General features: G+C 38.3%; 2 protein-coding genes across 2 annotated transcripts; one reads left to right on the forward strand and one right to left on the reverse strand.

Annotated features, from left to right (window-relative positions):
* Positions 1-4,814: 4,814 nt before the first annotated feature.
* On the forward strand, positions 4,815-10,811 carry LOC137393422 (zinc finger protein 180-like). Its single transcript, XM_068079971.1, has 6 exons — positions 4,815-4,890; positions 6,430-6,604; positions 6,941-7,078; positions 7,251-7,478; positions 7,880-8,533; positions 9,306-10,811. The coding sequence occupies exons 2-6, from the start codon at positions 6,496-6,498 to the stop codon at positions 9,644-9,646; spliced, it is 1,470 nt and encodes a 489-aa protein (XP_067936072.1). The 5' UTR covers positions 4,815-4,890; positions 6,430-6,495; the 3' UTR covers positions 9,647-10,811.
* Positions 10,812-12,329: 1,518 nt separating this feature from the next.
* On the reverse strand, positions 12,330-15,768 carry LOC137395034 (dual specificity tyrosine-phosphorylation-regulated kinase 2-like). The gene is made up of 3 exons (XM_068081822.1): positions 15,482-15,768; positions 13,648-15,004; positions 12,330-13,278 (listed from the first exon to the last, which is right to left on the reverse strand). The coding sequence occupies exons 2-3, from the start codon at positions 14,939-14,941 to the stop codon at positions 12,914-12,916; spliced, it is 1,659 nt and encodes a 552-aa protein (XP_067937923.1). The 5' UTR covers positions 14,942-15,004; positions 15,482-15,768; the 3' UTR covers positions 12,330-12,913.
* Between the last annotated feature and the right edge of the window lie 363 nt (positions 15,769-16,131).

A 16,131-nucleotide genomic window follows, 5' to 3' on the forward strand; every position in this document is an offset into this window, starting at 1 on the left:
TTCTTCCAGCTGCCAGACAATTAAAAAAACATTGAGAGTGAGTGTATGCTAATCGTCTTTGATGTTAAGAGAAAATTATAAACCTTCAAGCAAGACTATATAATATTCACCGTTATGCAATGATGTGATGCATTAAATCATGCATTACACAGATTTAATGTGTTAATTGCATTACATCTTGACCTATCACTGGCTGATCATGACCTTGACCTTGATTCATTGCTATTACATTTTGATGGTAATTGTTCAGGTTTGTCATCATCTGTCAATCAGTTTTATCAAGGTTTTCTTTTCAAAGGCAGCTGTTGAAAACCTGAGGTAATCTCTGGTCTAGTACCACAGCTTGCACTGGTGTCAGCAGCGAGACTTCCTGTTGGACTACTGCAGTTGATGACGCTTCCAATCACCCAAGAAATTATGAAGTGCATTATTTCTACAGACTCGACGAAACCATCCCAACTGCTAGAAATATTGTAATATTTTTACATGAAACAAATTTATTTTTATGAAAAAGCTTTTCCTTACATATGCTAGCCTATGTTATTAGAATTCTACCGTTTGTGACAGAGGTTCGAGTATACATGTGAAGGTCATTCTAAAATTCTTCCGAATTTCAAACTAGTAAATGACAAAACTGGATGTGGACAAATCAAACCCTCATCTGAAGGCAAGATATTTCTGAAGTACATGTTATGAATGTACGTTGTTTTTCTTATTTATAATTTGTCAAAACTTTTCTTTTTATGTTCCTATAATTAATTCGCAAGCTTGATTCAAAACATCCACGGCTAGTAAACTAGTTATTGATGATGTGCAATAATAGACAATCAACTCACCTCCTCTGAACATATTCAGATCTCTTGACATCTTCACATCGATTCTGTGCCTTCTGAAATCATAAACAATCCTCAAGTAACCAAAGAATACCGCTTGGCCTGTGACAGGCATAAGTTTTAGAATGTAACTTCTATGTTTTCCGGCATCCAAGAAAACATGGACATTCCCTTGGGTGTCAGGAAACACCTCAGTAAAAAGCCCCCGGAACAACTTGGAGAAAAAGCCATTTTCATGCTGACCAGTCTGATTTACGCAACAGTTCTGCTGCTATTACAGCCTCTTGCGGATAGAGTGTGTCACGTGATGGTATGATTGTTAGATAGCATTTATAGTAAAAGGGAAGTTAGTTTTTTTGTATAAGGCGGTCTGGTGTATTCGGTGCAACCATATTTTAAAAGGGCAAATGTCGTAAAATTTTTAATAACTTATTTTATAAGGATTAACAGTAAAATAACGAACTCTTGTAAATACTTTTAAACTTATTATATAACCTATCACCTGTGTTTTTAGCAATAGACGTGCCTTAGCTCCCACATTTTCTACGTCATCTTAAATATGATGATCCTGCACCTTTGTCATTGCAAAAAGATTACCGACTAAAAACTGACATTTCTGCTTCGTTTGAAATCAAAAATGAGTGACCAATTGAAACACAATCAAGAAAAAACAACTTCCTCTGTGTAAGAAACAATTGAGGGCTAATATAAAAAAGCTTATTTGTTTGTTCACAAAATGTTAGAATGTGCTTTTAAGGGATTAATCTTGAATGAATATTTATATTTGGAAAATCTTAAGCTACTTAATCTTGAAGATGCATAGTCAAGATTTAAACCCTATTCAGGAGGTGATGATAACATTGATACATCCTGATTTAGCAGCGCTAATATAAGTTGTAGTACTAGTTATCCTGAAGATAATAATATACAGAGATAATTAGGTTAACACCTTCCGACGTAAAAGCCATTTCACGCATACCTATTTTTAACACACCATGCCATGCATGTACATGATTGACGTGGGTGGGAGAAGTAAACTTTCCTGCATAGTTCAGATGTAAGTAGCATCAGAATATTTACCTCAGATTCATTATTCTAAAAACAGCTATCTGTAGCCTATCAGGAAGTTCTTACTGAAGTGAGTGAAGGACATTTTTAAGTCAGCATCTTCTTATGAAAGACATAGCTAGGTCAACATCTTATGAAGGACATAGCTAGGTCAGCATCTCCTTGTGAAGGACATTGTTAGGTCAACATCTCCTTATGAAGAACATAGATAGGTCAGCGTCTCCTTATGAAGGACATAGCTAGGTCAGCATCTCCTTATGAAGGACATAGCTAGGTCAGCATCTCGTTATGAAGGACATAGATAGGTCAGCATCTCCTTATGAAGGACATAGCTAGGTCAGCATCTCCTTATGAAGGACATAGCTAGGTCTGCATCTTATGAAGGACATAGCTAGGTCAGCATCTCCTTATGAAGGACATAGCTAGCTCAGCATCTCCTTATGAAGGACATAGCTAGGTCTGTATCTCCTTATGAAGGACATAGCTAGGTCAGCATCTCCTTATGAAGGACATAGCACTGATATGCATGTTGTAATTCTGAGTTGTTGTTGAGCCACCTATAAAACTATTTCTAGCGTTAAATAAAATAAAATTATCTATTCATGCGATTATGTCATTATATCAGAAAAGGCCACTTGTCAAAGCACTACGTTACCTGCCCACTTTACCATGTAGAAAAGGAACTGGAGTTTTGTTACAAAAGATTTGGAGCTAAATCAGGTTAAGAAGCCTCTTGCACAGCACTTCGTGAACGCATAGGCTTATGAATAAGTTCATTTATCAAGTTAATAAAATGTCGGCTTAAATTGCTGGTGCCTAAATGTTACGAATAATTATAAAAACAGTGATAAATAGTTTATGAATTGGTGCCAATGACGCGAGTGCCTGCTATGCTATTACATAAATAAGTAAATATTATTAAAAAATAACAAGACTTAATAGAATTAACAACACAACCTCATTTTATTGTTGCCTTGCAGCCTCACTGCTACTAATTAGATTAATTAAAATCAGATTGAGCGATTGTCCTAAGAAGAAAGAAGCCCTAATGCTGGCCAGGATGAGTATTATTGTATGTAAAAAATAACTTGGTCATACTTCTGTGAGCAACTAATGAACATTGCAGTTTTATCCAACTTCAAGTGATCTTATACCGTAAAACATATGTTGTTATTAATAGCCATTGCTTGATTGCATTGATGTTGTTTGCTATCATCAGGTGTGATGTTATCAGACAGTGGTCGGCGGTTTACTCCGACAGATATAGTAAAACAGAAAAATTGAGTTATTACTCAACAGTCAAACAGTGAACAGTCAAAGTGTATGTTTAACCTTATTTCAGCATACCATAACCATAGTGTTAGAGCATAGGAGTAACATCTTATTTTAACCAGTGAAAATTATGCAACGGTGAAACAACAACGGCAAGCTTAAAAGGACAAATATCATTCATTTAAATCTTGCTGTCATCTTTCAAAAACTCTGACAAGGTTGATAAGTAATCTCTTTGGTCTGCTAGTTGGTTCATGTATTCTTGCCCATATGTGTATAAGCAATGGCAGCTCTCTGTGTAACTATGATATGTTATCACTGTTCTGAGAATGGGATGAATGTTAATGCTGCCACGTTCAGCTTGGCTGTCAAGAAATCTGACAAGCTAAAACCAAACATACTGTATAGATGTGCCAATTAATATTAACATAGACAAGCATTTAGGTTTTTGCCATATTTTAGTTGTTCAGCAAATTAAACAGCAGATTTGACTGAATTTATCATTTATAAATTTCAATCTTTAGATCTCTTGACATCAATTCTGTGCCTCTAGAGATCATAAAAAACTCTCAAGTAATTTGTTTAAAAATAGAATATTGTGGTCTGTCACCGATGGAAGTATTAGAAGCTTGTGATTGGGCTTGCCCAGTTTTTAAAAATTGTAAACAGTGCTATCAGTGTAAACAGTAAAACCTTTAGGACTCTATAGAAATGTCTATCAAGAAAACTTAACATTACCTTGATATTTACCCTACATACAGGTAAGTATTGATAAATACTTTCTAGCGTATATATTTGTAATTTTGCAAATATATACACTTTGAGCACAAGTAGGAGATATTATTGTGCCTTGGAGTCGAAGATTAGATATACAGTGCAACCATAACAGCATTTAACAAGGCCATCAACAAGGTTGAGAGGGACTGCTTATCAAGAACCTTTAGCAGTGAGTGCTATACCCTATTGGCAAGCCCTATTGTTACGCCTATTGCGATAAGCAACTCCAATGAGCACAAGGACAACCTTGAGCATTATTGTTGGAGTTTTAACTGGGCCGACGAAACACTTTTTGCAAGAATTGAACGTTCTTTGAGCATTAGGTTAATAGTATTGTGTATTGGAGTTGTCTACTTTGTATTATGAGTATTTGCGTCATTGTTTCGTCAACTATGTTTAAGATTATATAAACATCATTCGTTTATTTTATTTGGTTTATGTAACTCCTTTAAGGTGGTCTTGATAAAATAACGCTAAACTTCTAGCAAAAATCTTGCGATTGTTTTGAAGCGCCGTAAGACGAGAACGACCGCAAGCGTATTAAGCACGCTGGGAGCAAGTTACAGTAACTATTTGAGGTATGACTAGTTTTTAACCCTTCAAATACCTATGAGACGATGGCTACGATACGCAATCATTATAGCATGGAAAGTCGTAGACCGCTTTGCACACATCTCAGGCGTGCTATCGAAGCTGTATCCTTCCGATGAAACGTAGCTTGGTGATAACAACGCTCCAAATTTTATTGCCAAATGTTTTCGTATGCTTGCACCGATTGGTAGTAAGCATTAGCGCTAACCAATAGTTACGCGCTATATTAAACCTCCCATCTCTATGCAAGTGGGTGCTGGACAGGTGATCGCTGTTTGTTTAAAGCGTATTGTAAAAATTGTCTTCATGGTGTCAACAGTAGCATAGACCCTGACTCATAAGTAAGCTGGTATGTTATTTAAATAAGTTAAATTGTTTTAGAATGGTAAAACAATTGTTTTTAAGTGTATTTTCACAGCAATATCGAAAAGCCGGTTCCTACATCGGCGTCTATCATTATTATTTATGCGGCTAATATGTGCATTTAAGCAACCGAGTAGCGCCCAAGAATTATTTTTTGTTTATGAAGTGATATTTAGCTATATTTCTAGTGCTGTTTTCCGTTTAAGTGTTTTTTTTGTAACATTCCCCGAATATTTTCTTTAGCATATCCTTATGTTATATAAGTTGTTGCAGCGCCTAAAATGTTGCGGATAGTTTTTAATGCCTCTTCGATCAGCCAAAACGCAGTGGTTAGGGTTAATAGCCAACATGTTATTTGGTTGAGTGGCAAATATTTTGGATACAGGCTACTGCAATGCCTTATGTCGTCGATCGTTAATACTGTGTCGACCAAGTGGTGGCGTATTTAAAAGTGAAATTGTTTTACTCGATACTCCACCGAAGCTTCAACATTCTTTGCTCTATTAACATTTCTACTTGTGAACTTTGTGCTTATATTTTTCATATTCTGTCCAGTTACCTGGCTTTGGTATAGATTAACTTGTAATCTGCAAGCTGTCTGTATGACAATGCCAGTATATGCTGAAAGAGGCTGAGCGTATTCGTGTGACAGTTGTTAAGTTTCTGTTCGTATGTTGATCAGTACCACTTTTTATTTAAAAGTAGCATTAATATTCCAGTATTAATATTTAACAGCCCATTCTTAGATATTTGGGTTTGAGAATGACAAAATTTTAACATGGAGTTTTATAGCCGATTTTAGTACTTGAGGGTAGGCATGACCTTCATTGGCACTGTTAATTTAGCAACAGTGTAAAACACTATCGTGTCATTGGTTTGCAGGTGTTTTATAGATAAGCATAAGCTTTGGATAGTTATTTGCTAGTGAGCTTAGCTTGATGTTGGTGGAGCTATCTAAACCTAGAAGCTATGCATATCTTAGTGGCAGATTAGCTACTGATTATTGTATAGATACGAGGATTTATTATTTGTTCAATAGAAATTTTAGACAAATGTTGGATATTTGAAAATGCAAGCTCTTTAATATGCGTAATGACTTTGTTAAATTATTGGAAATTTTCATGACATCCAGGTTTAAGTTCTCGTGATACTAGTGTAGCATCACAAGTTCCATCACTCATTAGTTGATAGAAAAGGTGGTTTTATTCCAAAATAACTTACGTGTGGCAGAATTTATGAGATTATGATTTTGCATTTGTGCGTAGCGATATGGAAAATTCACTATGTTTATTAACCGCTGACTGAAATAATACATTTTGCTATATGCAGTGTGTGCATAAATGACAGGCTTGCCAGGGCTTCACTGACACCTGCAAATTATCTATCACTTGTCACCTTTATGTATTGCGCAAAGTCATAAAGCTCCCCAAATGTACACACCGTACACCGTATTACTTAGCTTGACTATGACTAACTGGACTCAAGACTTAACACCTATTGAAAGTAGTTGAATCGTGATTTTTAGACACACCAGGCTGCGTTCCCACGAAAACTTGTGTAGCATCAAGCCATCCCCATCGTTTCATAGATAATGTCAAAGAATTGTTACATCTGTGGAAAGATACGCCGACCAGTTCTCATTGGCAACTCAGTAGAGTACTACACTCCATGTGGATGTGAGGAGATCCCTTCTTTAGATGGTATGTCACGGAATTGGCAGTCTGGTGAATACATTAAGCCACAGCTTGCTTAGCGGGTAGACTTCTGTTGTTGATTAAATAAAGCGAAAGGAAGAGACAGGTTGGTTAAACGAGGTGGTCTTAATGATGAAAAGCAGCGAGTGAAGTTAATATATTTAGCAAAGCGTACTCGGAGTAATCCTTGGTGCAGCTAACTGCACTGTGGTCTCTACTGGAGCTCAGCCATTGTTTTGTGGTTTTCTGGTCACGACTGGCCCATCTGATGCATTCTGCACACTTGCCCTTACGTCAGTTCGGTTTCAGTTTATCTCATTTACCTCGCTTTTTTCATTCCAGATATTTTTGAAACAAAATCTGTCAGTATGATGACAATAAACAACAATTTAGACGACGATCTCTCCTACACCTCTGCAGCACCATCTTCTCTTTTTGGCGATGATGATGATGACCAACTACACCACAACAGATATCTCGGTAATTAATTGATTGAATCAGCATTTGCATACTGTACTAGTTTTTGGAAAGCATCCTCAGGTGTTAAAAAGCTTTTTGACTTAATTAGAATAATTAGCAGTCATAGTCATTAGTTGTTGTTGACGTCTCCCTATGTTCAGCAAAGACTTCGTATGATTTACTCATTTCATAGGACCTCTGAGTGGAAATAATCTCCTCGGCAATGAAATGTCTGATGTCTGGTTGTCAATGGAGCAGGCTTTTGAGAATGATATTGGCAATATGCTGCCGGACACAGATGACAACTTCAATGCAGAATGTGGACTGACTGTCACTGACCTCATCGACTCGGCAGCATCGCTTCACGAACTCTCACAGACCATTAAGACAGAGCCTTTCGATTTTGATGATTCCTCTAATGGTAATTTTTTAAAGATTCGTTCATTTATATCACAGAATTGCGGGTCTTTGATGTAACATTCTTATAGAGTTTCAGTAGTATTGGGGTTGGCTGGGCTGGGCATTTACTTGGCGGTGTCAGAGGAAGGCCAGAGATATTGTTAATTGTTTAACAGCAATGAATGGCAAGTAGTAATGCACAACCACAAGCAATGCGGTGGTCACGGTACTGACAGTGGGTGATGGATTGTTCTTCACATTTCTACAATAATGTCTAACTGCAATTAATCTGTCTCGCCTGATAACAAATAGCCGAGTACCCTTTACTCTTTTCGAGCTGAGCAAGTACTATTGTGTAGGCGCCACCCTGGTGGAGTCACCATCCCTTCACCAACTTTGCTCTATTTACTCGCTTTTCTTTAGATCTAGAGGTCAAGGTTGAAGTTGATGACAAGATAGAGTATGGCCAGGCCTTTGAGAGAACACTAAACTTTCCACTTAATCCCGGCAACTGCAATTCAAATGCTGCGCCAAACCGAAACCTGCTCGGTGTTAAAGAGGAACCAGACAGAAAACACTTCTCCTGCCAACAGTGCGGTGCTAAATATTCCTCGCTGCCTGACTTGAAGTGTCACAAAATGCTTTGCTACGGTTCCAATGCTAGCGATAGCTCGAGACCTTACAAGTGTGAAAAATGTGGCTGTTCGTACACTCGAAAATACCACCTCGATACGCACAAGGACCGATACCATAGCAACACATCATACAGCTGTGGCAAGTGCCTCAAGATCTACCGAGCTCGGGAGGACTACTTGAGGCATCTGCGCAAGAACAGCTGCACAGCCTCGCGCAACAAGGCCTCAAAAACCAGTCAAGAGCTTATCATGAATAGCCAACGACTGCACAATGTGCATCGCTTCCCTTGTCGCCACTGTCCCAAGCGCTTCTTCAGACGCCACTATCTCGAGAGGCATATCGAGGAAAAACACCACAAGGACTGGTCAGAACAGGAAAACTGCGAAATTTGTTCCCCTTCATCAAGCAGTAATGTTTCCAGTGCCTCATCGCCGAGCACGGGTAAGCGAGTACCTGTTTTGAGTGTGATATTTGCTCAGTTAAATTGCTTAACTCGCGCAGTTCATTAAAAGCACTGCAATTTAGTGAGCGGTAAGCAGCCTAGTTGCCGTGTCATGGCCAGTTTGGCTAAACACATCCTAATTCCAGTCGTTTCTGTGAAGTAAACAGCTGCATGCATGCGCAACCGTTGCAATAACTACATGAAATGCCACTTGGCAAGGCTCATATGTGGAAAATATGTTGAGGGTTGTGCAATCACTCGTAAATTTTGTACGCAGCGCTTGCAAATCAAACACATTCATTGTGTTTATTGGCTGCGCTGTGGTGCCCAATATAGCAAAAATAAATCGCACAATCAATGGTCACCTTTTCAACTTCATTTCTCAAGCAATAGCCTTTTGAGATTGTAGTAAGATTCCTTTTGGCTCATAGAGCGCTGCATAATAGAGTGCTTATGTTGCTAAACTGGACAATAGAAAGCGGAGAGCCGTTGCTAACTGTACTAAGTTTTGAAGTCTGGAATAAGCGTTATGTATTTGATTTATCTGATTTGTGTATCAGGGATTATGGTCCTTGCATGCACCTAGTTGTCACGCCGCTTTTCTTGCCAAAATTTTCGCTGAGACTAATTATGAGCGTTTGTGGACCATTAACAATTGCCTAGGGTTGGCTTCAAATAACTTTGGTATATTTAGCATGAATGCTCACGCAACATGTTAGAATCCTTGGAGCATAGTACCGGCTTGGCTTTAAAGGTTGCTAGTGATTTCAGATGTGACAGTCACACCAGCGGAATCCGATGTCTCATCCGATGATTCCGGACTCGTAGTCGATGATCCTGGTTTAGGTGCTGTCAAAAGTTCCAGGGCTCCTATGATAGTTCGGAAGGCCGAGGTAACCCCCAACATGTTAATCAATGTAATCGGGCGCAGCAGCGAGCTAAGAGGGAACAGCTTGCGCAGCAAGCCGGACAGCTCCATTTATCAGTGTGTCATGTGCAACTATACTACAAAGTACATACCACAGCTGACCCAACACCTCGAGAGTCACCAGACAGTCACCTCTCCATCGGCTAGTTCTACAGGCAAGACTAGCTACATCGTGACTGTCTGACCTCACCGCACTTTAGCCATACACCTAAAAGTAGTAATTCTATTCATATAATGATCCTCTACTAACTATGATATCGAGCTATATTATCTTATGACATGACATAATCCTAGATCATAATATATTAGGTTTCCCTAATTATTCACCGCCAAAAGTGTTAGTGATTGACTAAACCTCACACCTCAGTGTGTAGCTGTTGTTCCTCACTATTTTACCAGTGCTAGCTAGTTGAGTGCAGTTACATTTTTAGCCTGCGCGTGCTTTTTCAGCAGCTTACAATTGTGACGTGAGGTACTTATTTTAACGGGACACTTTTTTTATTGTCCACATCCTAGTTCATTCACTACACTCCCCAATTATGCCAAATTAGTGTAAATTAGATATAAAGACGTTCTACATTGTTTAATCATTTAATACTTGCATTTTTATTACATGCAGATTTAGCTTCCAAAACTCTATGATGTGCAGATTTAAGACTTGTGCAACAGAATTATTTCATGTAATTTCACCGCGTTGTCCATACTTTGTCACTGTTCATATGCATCGTACTTGTATCCATTTCCAGATTTTCTATTCACTTTATTTTGTTTGTGTATCGTGACAAATGTTGGTTTTGCCTTGGTTTCCGTGGAAACCACCTTCATTCACCGAATTGCTGCCTCATTATTCAGTCTTTTTCTGGATAGTATTTGCTGACATTACTGTAGGAGAATTGTGTGCTGTTGTGTGCCACTTTTAGGCAATATCCGGGCGTAGTTGACTCGCGTTTTTAACACATTCAAAGTGTTTCGTGCATCACTCTTTTTGCTCTGCTGTGTAGTTTGCCATGATTTATCATACTGATTTTAGTAGCCGCTCAACAGAACCCTATATTGCTACTTTAGGGTGCTAATCATATTATCTCTTTGCCAACCCTTTCCGGGATTGATTATTAATCGATGTACATGAAGAGTCCTGACTGTAGTACAAATGATTGTGATTATATGTTAGAGTATGCTCTTGACAAATCGACAATCTTGTATTACAGCTGGTCGTCTCATTACTAGTAGCCTTTACTCATTGTTTAGGGATTAGCAAATGGTGTGGGTTTCAGTAAAAGGTATGATCTGTTTGCTTGTTAATTATTTCCGTAAAGACAATGAATTAATAAAATTCACTTGTATCTCCACATTCAGACTTCTTCTTTGAGACGTTGGAAAGCTAGTTCTGGATAATTAGTGCCTGTCTGGTAACTGCGCTCACATGAAATGACTTTCCAGACAGTCAGTGAGTGTTTATCTAGCACAAGAAATTTGATACAATCGCTATCATATACACTGTGGCTGATATCAGCTTGCCGTATGTGTACCAAGCTTTTAGGGTGTTGACTGCTTCCAATAGCCAGTGGTGCCCTTGATGCAGTTATGTAAATTAATGATACTGTGCAAAAGCATGCTTTAAGATAATGTTTTACTCGTCACTCATGCCTGGTTGCACAACCCTTTTGCGCAATGTAAACATGGCCATGTCTCAGTTGCACTACTGTAGCGAAAATCAGTTTCCAGGTTGCAAGTTTATATCATCAGAGATGTCCTGCAATAAACAACGTTTCTTTTATTGTCAATGCCAAGTGGAAATTTTTTGTTTGTATAAACTTTACAGGCAAGATTACGGAATAGATCAGAAAAACTTATTTTTTGTGTGGAGTTGTCTGCAGTTGTCCTACTTAGTGTTTGTAGGAAGACAACTCTTGCACCGTAACCACTAAGATGTAAAAGTGTGTGTAATGTAGTAAGAGCGATGTACGGTAATCCAAATTTAGTTGCTCCTGTGTGATATATTACAGCTTTCTCAGTTCTGTTATCGAAGAGAAAGCCGTTGTTTAAATAAAGAAACCTCGGTACTCAATGGAATTTATACATCTGTACATCATTAGTGCCCGTCAGTGTAAGTGGCTCAGCATATTTGCTTAATGCATTGAATTAGGATAACATTCTGAATATATTACAAATCATGTAGTTTTGTTCAGCCTGATAAAGATGCTCCGCTTGTTGCTAAAATCATGCCTCTCTCAACTCGCAATCCAAAGTAGCAGAACGGAATATATGAGCACAACACTGGAGAAATTCATGTCCAATGAATGCTTAACATGTTCGCTTGTGTCTCATAAATTTCAAGCCATTATGTATACAGTAAGGAGATTCGAAAGATAATGAAATTATTGATGCTAATGCGAAATCGATATTGTAAGCCAAGCAGACCTAGGCTGTATTGTAAATAACACAGCCATTCATATCTAAAGGTTTATATATGTTCTAAAGCACCATTTTTATTATATTGTGTGCTCAGTTTATTGATTAGCATTTATATCAGCTAATACCATTGTGCAGCAAACAAAGGAGACGTGGAGATCTAGTGCTCTGGTCTTTGTATAGCTTCATGTCAACTAATACCTACTGATTAAAATGGCGTCTAAATGCACACAGATGAACATGAATACACGCGCCAAGCATTTTAATGTTATTAAAACAAAGTAGATGTGGAGTTATTTTCCATTAGTTTTGATCAAACCGAGCCTTCAGTAAGCCATTAGCAGTAGCCAAAGTGAATAGCTTCGAATGATTGCCAAGGTTCAACAATAATGCATCAAATTTGACAGTGCAACTGCATAGAGGACTGATGGAATATTGTTTGATGGAGTGAACAGTGGGATTTAGATTGTTTATTGAGATGCATTGATTACGAGACAAAACATGACTTGCAACAGAATTCCATTACAGTCATTGGTCCTTCTACCTTTGTCTATAACATATGATGACGAAATTGGGAAAAAAAGAAACAGTAAAATGTCTATCGTCAATCATATGATACGAGCTCACATCACTGCCGAAGTGTTCACAAGAAAACCAATACAAGTTTAACATTTCTAAGTGGATTGTCAAACATGACCAACAATGATTGTGCAAAAATAAGATAAATTTGTCAAAATAATTTAAAAATAAACATCCAATAATAATCCGACTTGGTGATATATACAGCGTAGTCGTCAACTGGAAGCACAAACAGTTAATTATCAACAAAAACATAATTATCAATGTCAATGGTAAACTAAAAAATGGACGGCTTTTGTTTTAAACCAAAACAATAAATAGACAAGCATAAATATTACGTATAAAGTAAAACTTAGAGATTTGTATCAAGAAAAAGATACTCTAACACAATTGGTCCACTTATTTAAAATCTAGATTTTAGCGTCTTAAAAATAGACATAGCGATATGTAACTAAAGTGCCTACATAGTTGAGCCTATTTGGGGCAGCTTGGTTCTTGTATTTAAGCCCATATCCTCAGCTATCGGTCCAATCGCTTTTGCTTTAGTGCTGCTTCCTGTCTGCAGCTTGCTTAAAGCTGCTCGAGTAGCAGATGCCTTTTTGGCGGCGAGTTGAGCGCCGTCATCACTGTGAGGATTTTTTGGCAAACGACGGCGAAGCCAAGCATGGCGTAATGCTTGAGCAGGAGTCATTCGAGATGCTGGATCCCATTCCATGCAGCGCCTCATGAAGTCAAGAAACAATGGATCATCGCATCCTTTGAGAGCCGTAACTAAATCCTTTGATCCAGGTGAACCCCTCATCTTACCTCTCCGTGATCTTCCGCCTAACAAACCAAAGTAAATAGAAAGTGATTGGGCTCGCATCAACAGCAGGCATATGCTAGTGCAAATAAGCTTGTCTATCAATAAGGTGTCAGTTATTTGATTAAAGTCTATCCTAACAACACAGTTTCGCTAACCACCTGCAGCAAGTTATATCGACTAATCAATCTATTAACTCCAAGCATTCTGAACTATCCAATGCAATGTCTGATTTGGGCATCACGCATGTACCTCCCGCAATTACATAATGTAAGAGACATTGGATGAATGTCAATTTAGAGACGCCACACATAAACCCATTGCCACACTTCACGCTCTATATCTGACTGAGGAGGTGTGTCATCGTTACAGATGGCTCTGTGACCGCTCACCTTGAAGAATGGTTGATCCATCAGGCATGGTTGAAACTGTACAGTATCTTGGATAGCCTTTTGAGCTAACAAAGTTTCTAGCTCTCTTTGATTGGTCTAACAGCTTTTGAGGAGGCATCCCATTGAGCTCTATGATGGTGGCGAGCTGATCACCCTCATCCTCTCCGGGATACAACGGATAGCCAGTTAGCAGCTCAGCAAGAATGCAACCAAGGCTCCACATGTCTATAGGCATGCCATATTTGGCACCCAAAATCACCTCTGGTGCCCTGTAGAACCTCGACTGGATGTAGGTGTAGATCCGCTGGTGCTCGTAGCAGCTAGAGCCAAAATCTATGACCTTGATACCACTGCGGCCTTGCTGCTTGAGCAGTATATTTTCAGGTTTCAAATCGCAGTGAATGATTTTGTTTTTGAACAAGGCATCTAGGCATTGCAGCATGGAGTGGGCGAACTTACGAACTAGCTGTAAACTGAACCCTTGGAATTTGTTCTTCTTAATCAATTCATACAAATTCATTGATAGCAACTCGAATGTTATGCATATGTGATTTCTAAAAGTGAAGTTCTCAAACATATGAATAAGGTTCATTGTGTTGTCACGATCTTGCTTTTTGAGATGTTCTAGTATACGAATTTCCTCCTGCGCTTGTCGATGAAAACGTTTTTCATTCCTCACCATTTTGAGCGCAACATGAGCATGAAGCTTGTGATCATACGCTTTGACGACTTGACCAAAGCTTCCTTTTCCTATGACTTTTAGCACCTCATATCGGTATGATATGTGGTCATGAGGTGTATGGAGATACGAGCCATTATCATCATCATATCCATTGTTTTGTGCGCCACCCAACACACCTTGACGCTTTTTTGCATTTTGTCCAACGAAGTATATTTGCGGAAAGTTAAATATCTCGTGATGTTCAAACGAAGAAAGCTTCTGCATGTACTGCTTCATAGCTGATTCTGGTGACATGGCTGATCTTTTACTGCTGCCACCTCTGATCAAGCCAGCGCTGCCCATTCCAGATTCGATCCTGTTCAATGATGTTGCGGACTTGCTTTGAGCAGGTGCTGGTTGAACTGTTGCTATGGTCATGGCGGCGTGTTGAGACTTTTCATCGAATAGTTGTTGAACTTTAAGCCCTCCTGATGTTGGCTTAGCTAGTGGAGGCAGATGATTGCTGTCCTCCATGTTGTTATTGTGATTGTTCATATTGTATGTCTGTTGGTCTCCTCCAAGAATTAGCTTACTACCAGGAAATGGTATTTTGACTTTGGAAACGGTTGTCATCGTAGAAAAGGCTGAAGTCTAACTTTTATAGAGCTCAAAAGTTCTGAGAGCAGATTTGAATACCTGAAAGTAAAACCCCACAAAAACATGATGAGGATATGTAATTCTCAATGCTTCTGAAGACGTGTCCAAAAACAAAGATTCGAAAATAAAATATGAATTAAAAGTGTGAGTATTATTCAATATCCTAAGTATGGCAAAAATCAATAATATCACCATTAAACAAAAGTGTGAACTAGCTAATTACAAAGCCATCACTAAGATCTAACAATTAGTCATTGGCGAAATAACTTCAAGGTTCTATAGCTCATCAGTCAAAGGTTAATTCCAGAAACATAACACTTAAACCCTGATTATGCAGCAAATGAGATTGCTTACGATATTATGTAAAATGCTTTTACCCGGATCAAATCGGCCGTAGCCGAAATTAGTGGCTATAGTAACTGAATCTAGAGAAATGACTCACATACGTATAGATTCACCAACCCTCTTATACTGCAATACTCTTTGATTGCACAATCTAACCAACAATGTACTTACCGTTCTGACAAGCCAACAATGTGACGGCGTGTTAGTGCAGCGTTTTCCATAAAACCTTTTTCGATATAGAACGTTTTTTTCTGATTGTTAACAAACAAGATATTTAAGTGTTCGGCTGTGAGAAAAAGTATGTTTGGTTGCAACACTTATAGCTCGTGTACAAATAGGCTAAATTATGAATTTAACAATACAATTAAAGAACAAAATAAAAACTGTGAGTCTGAAGCTATATTATTCTTTAGTAAAATCCAATCTTAAAAAAAATCCCATTATTATTAGTAGCAGTGTTAATGGGTGTTGGCATGGCTCTCTTTGCGACAGTAGGCCACGTGACTATCGTGTCCAATCATAGTTTTTATTAGCAAGCGTCGCTTAGCTACGCCAACAGCCAATAGACGTAATTGTAAACAAAGACTCGTTTCACAATTTGTAAACTAAGTTCAACAGTTAAGAAAAAATAGACAGAATAATAGAACCATTTATCACTGAGGTCAAAGCGTTCGTTTACCATTGACAACTACGAATAGTAATTATGGCATGCATTTAGTGTTTATGTTTAATTTTACTTTATGGAAAATGTTCTAGTCGTAAGCAATTATATGCCTTTGTACCACGCTTGTGTAAATTAATCCCTTGAAAATTTCTTTTCA

This window comes from Watersipora subatra, chromosome 4 (genome assembly GCF_963576615.1).
Source record: "Watersipora subatra chromosome 4, tzWatSuba1.1, whole genome shotgun sequence".
Taxonomy (NCBI): Eukaryota; Metazoa; Bryozoa; class Gymnolaemata; order Cheilostomatida; family Watersiporidae; genus Watersipora; species Watersipora subatra.

Bases quoted from the DNA above. Each gene is read 5' to 3' on its own strand.
- LOC137393422 (XM_068079971.1), top strand. From the start codon at position 6,496: ATGTCAAAGAATTGTTACATCTGTGGAAAGATACGCCGACCAGTTCTC. The intron at 7,079-7,250 runs GTAATTAATTGA...CTCATTTCATAG, and splicing joins ACACCACAACAGATATCTCG to GACCTCTGAGTGGAAATAAT. The intron at 7,479-7,879 runs GTAATTTTTTAA...GCTTTTCTTTAG, and splicing joins TTTTGATGATTCCTCTAATG to ATCTAGAGGTCAAGGTTGAA.
- LOC137395034 (XM_068081822.1), bottom strand. From the start codon at position 14,941: ATGACAACCGTTTCCAAAGTCAAAATACCATTTCCTGGTAGTAAGCTA. The intron at 13,279-13,647 runs GTGAGCGGTCAC...TTGGTTTGTTAG, and splicing joins TGGATCAACCATTCTTCAAG to GCGGAAGATCACGGAGAGGT.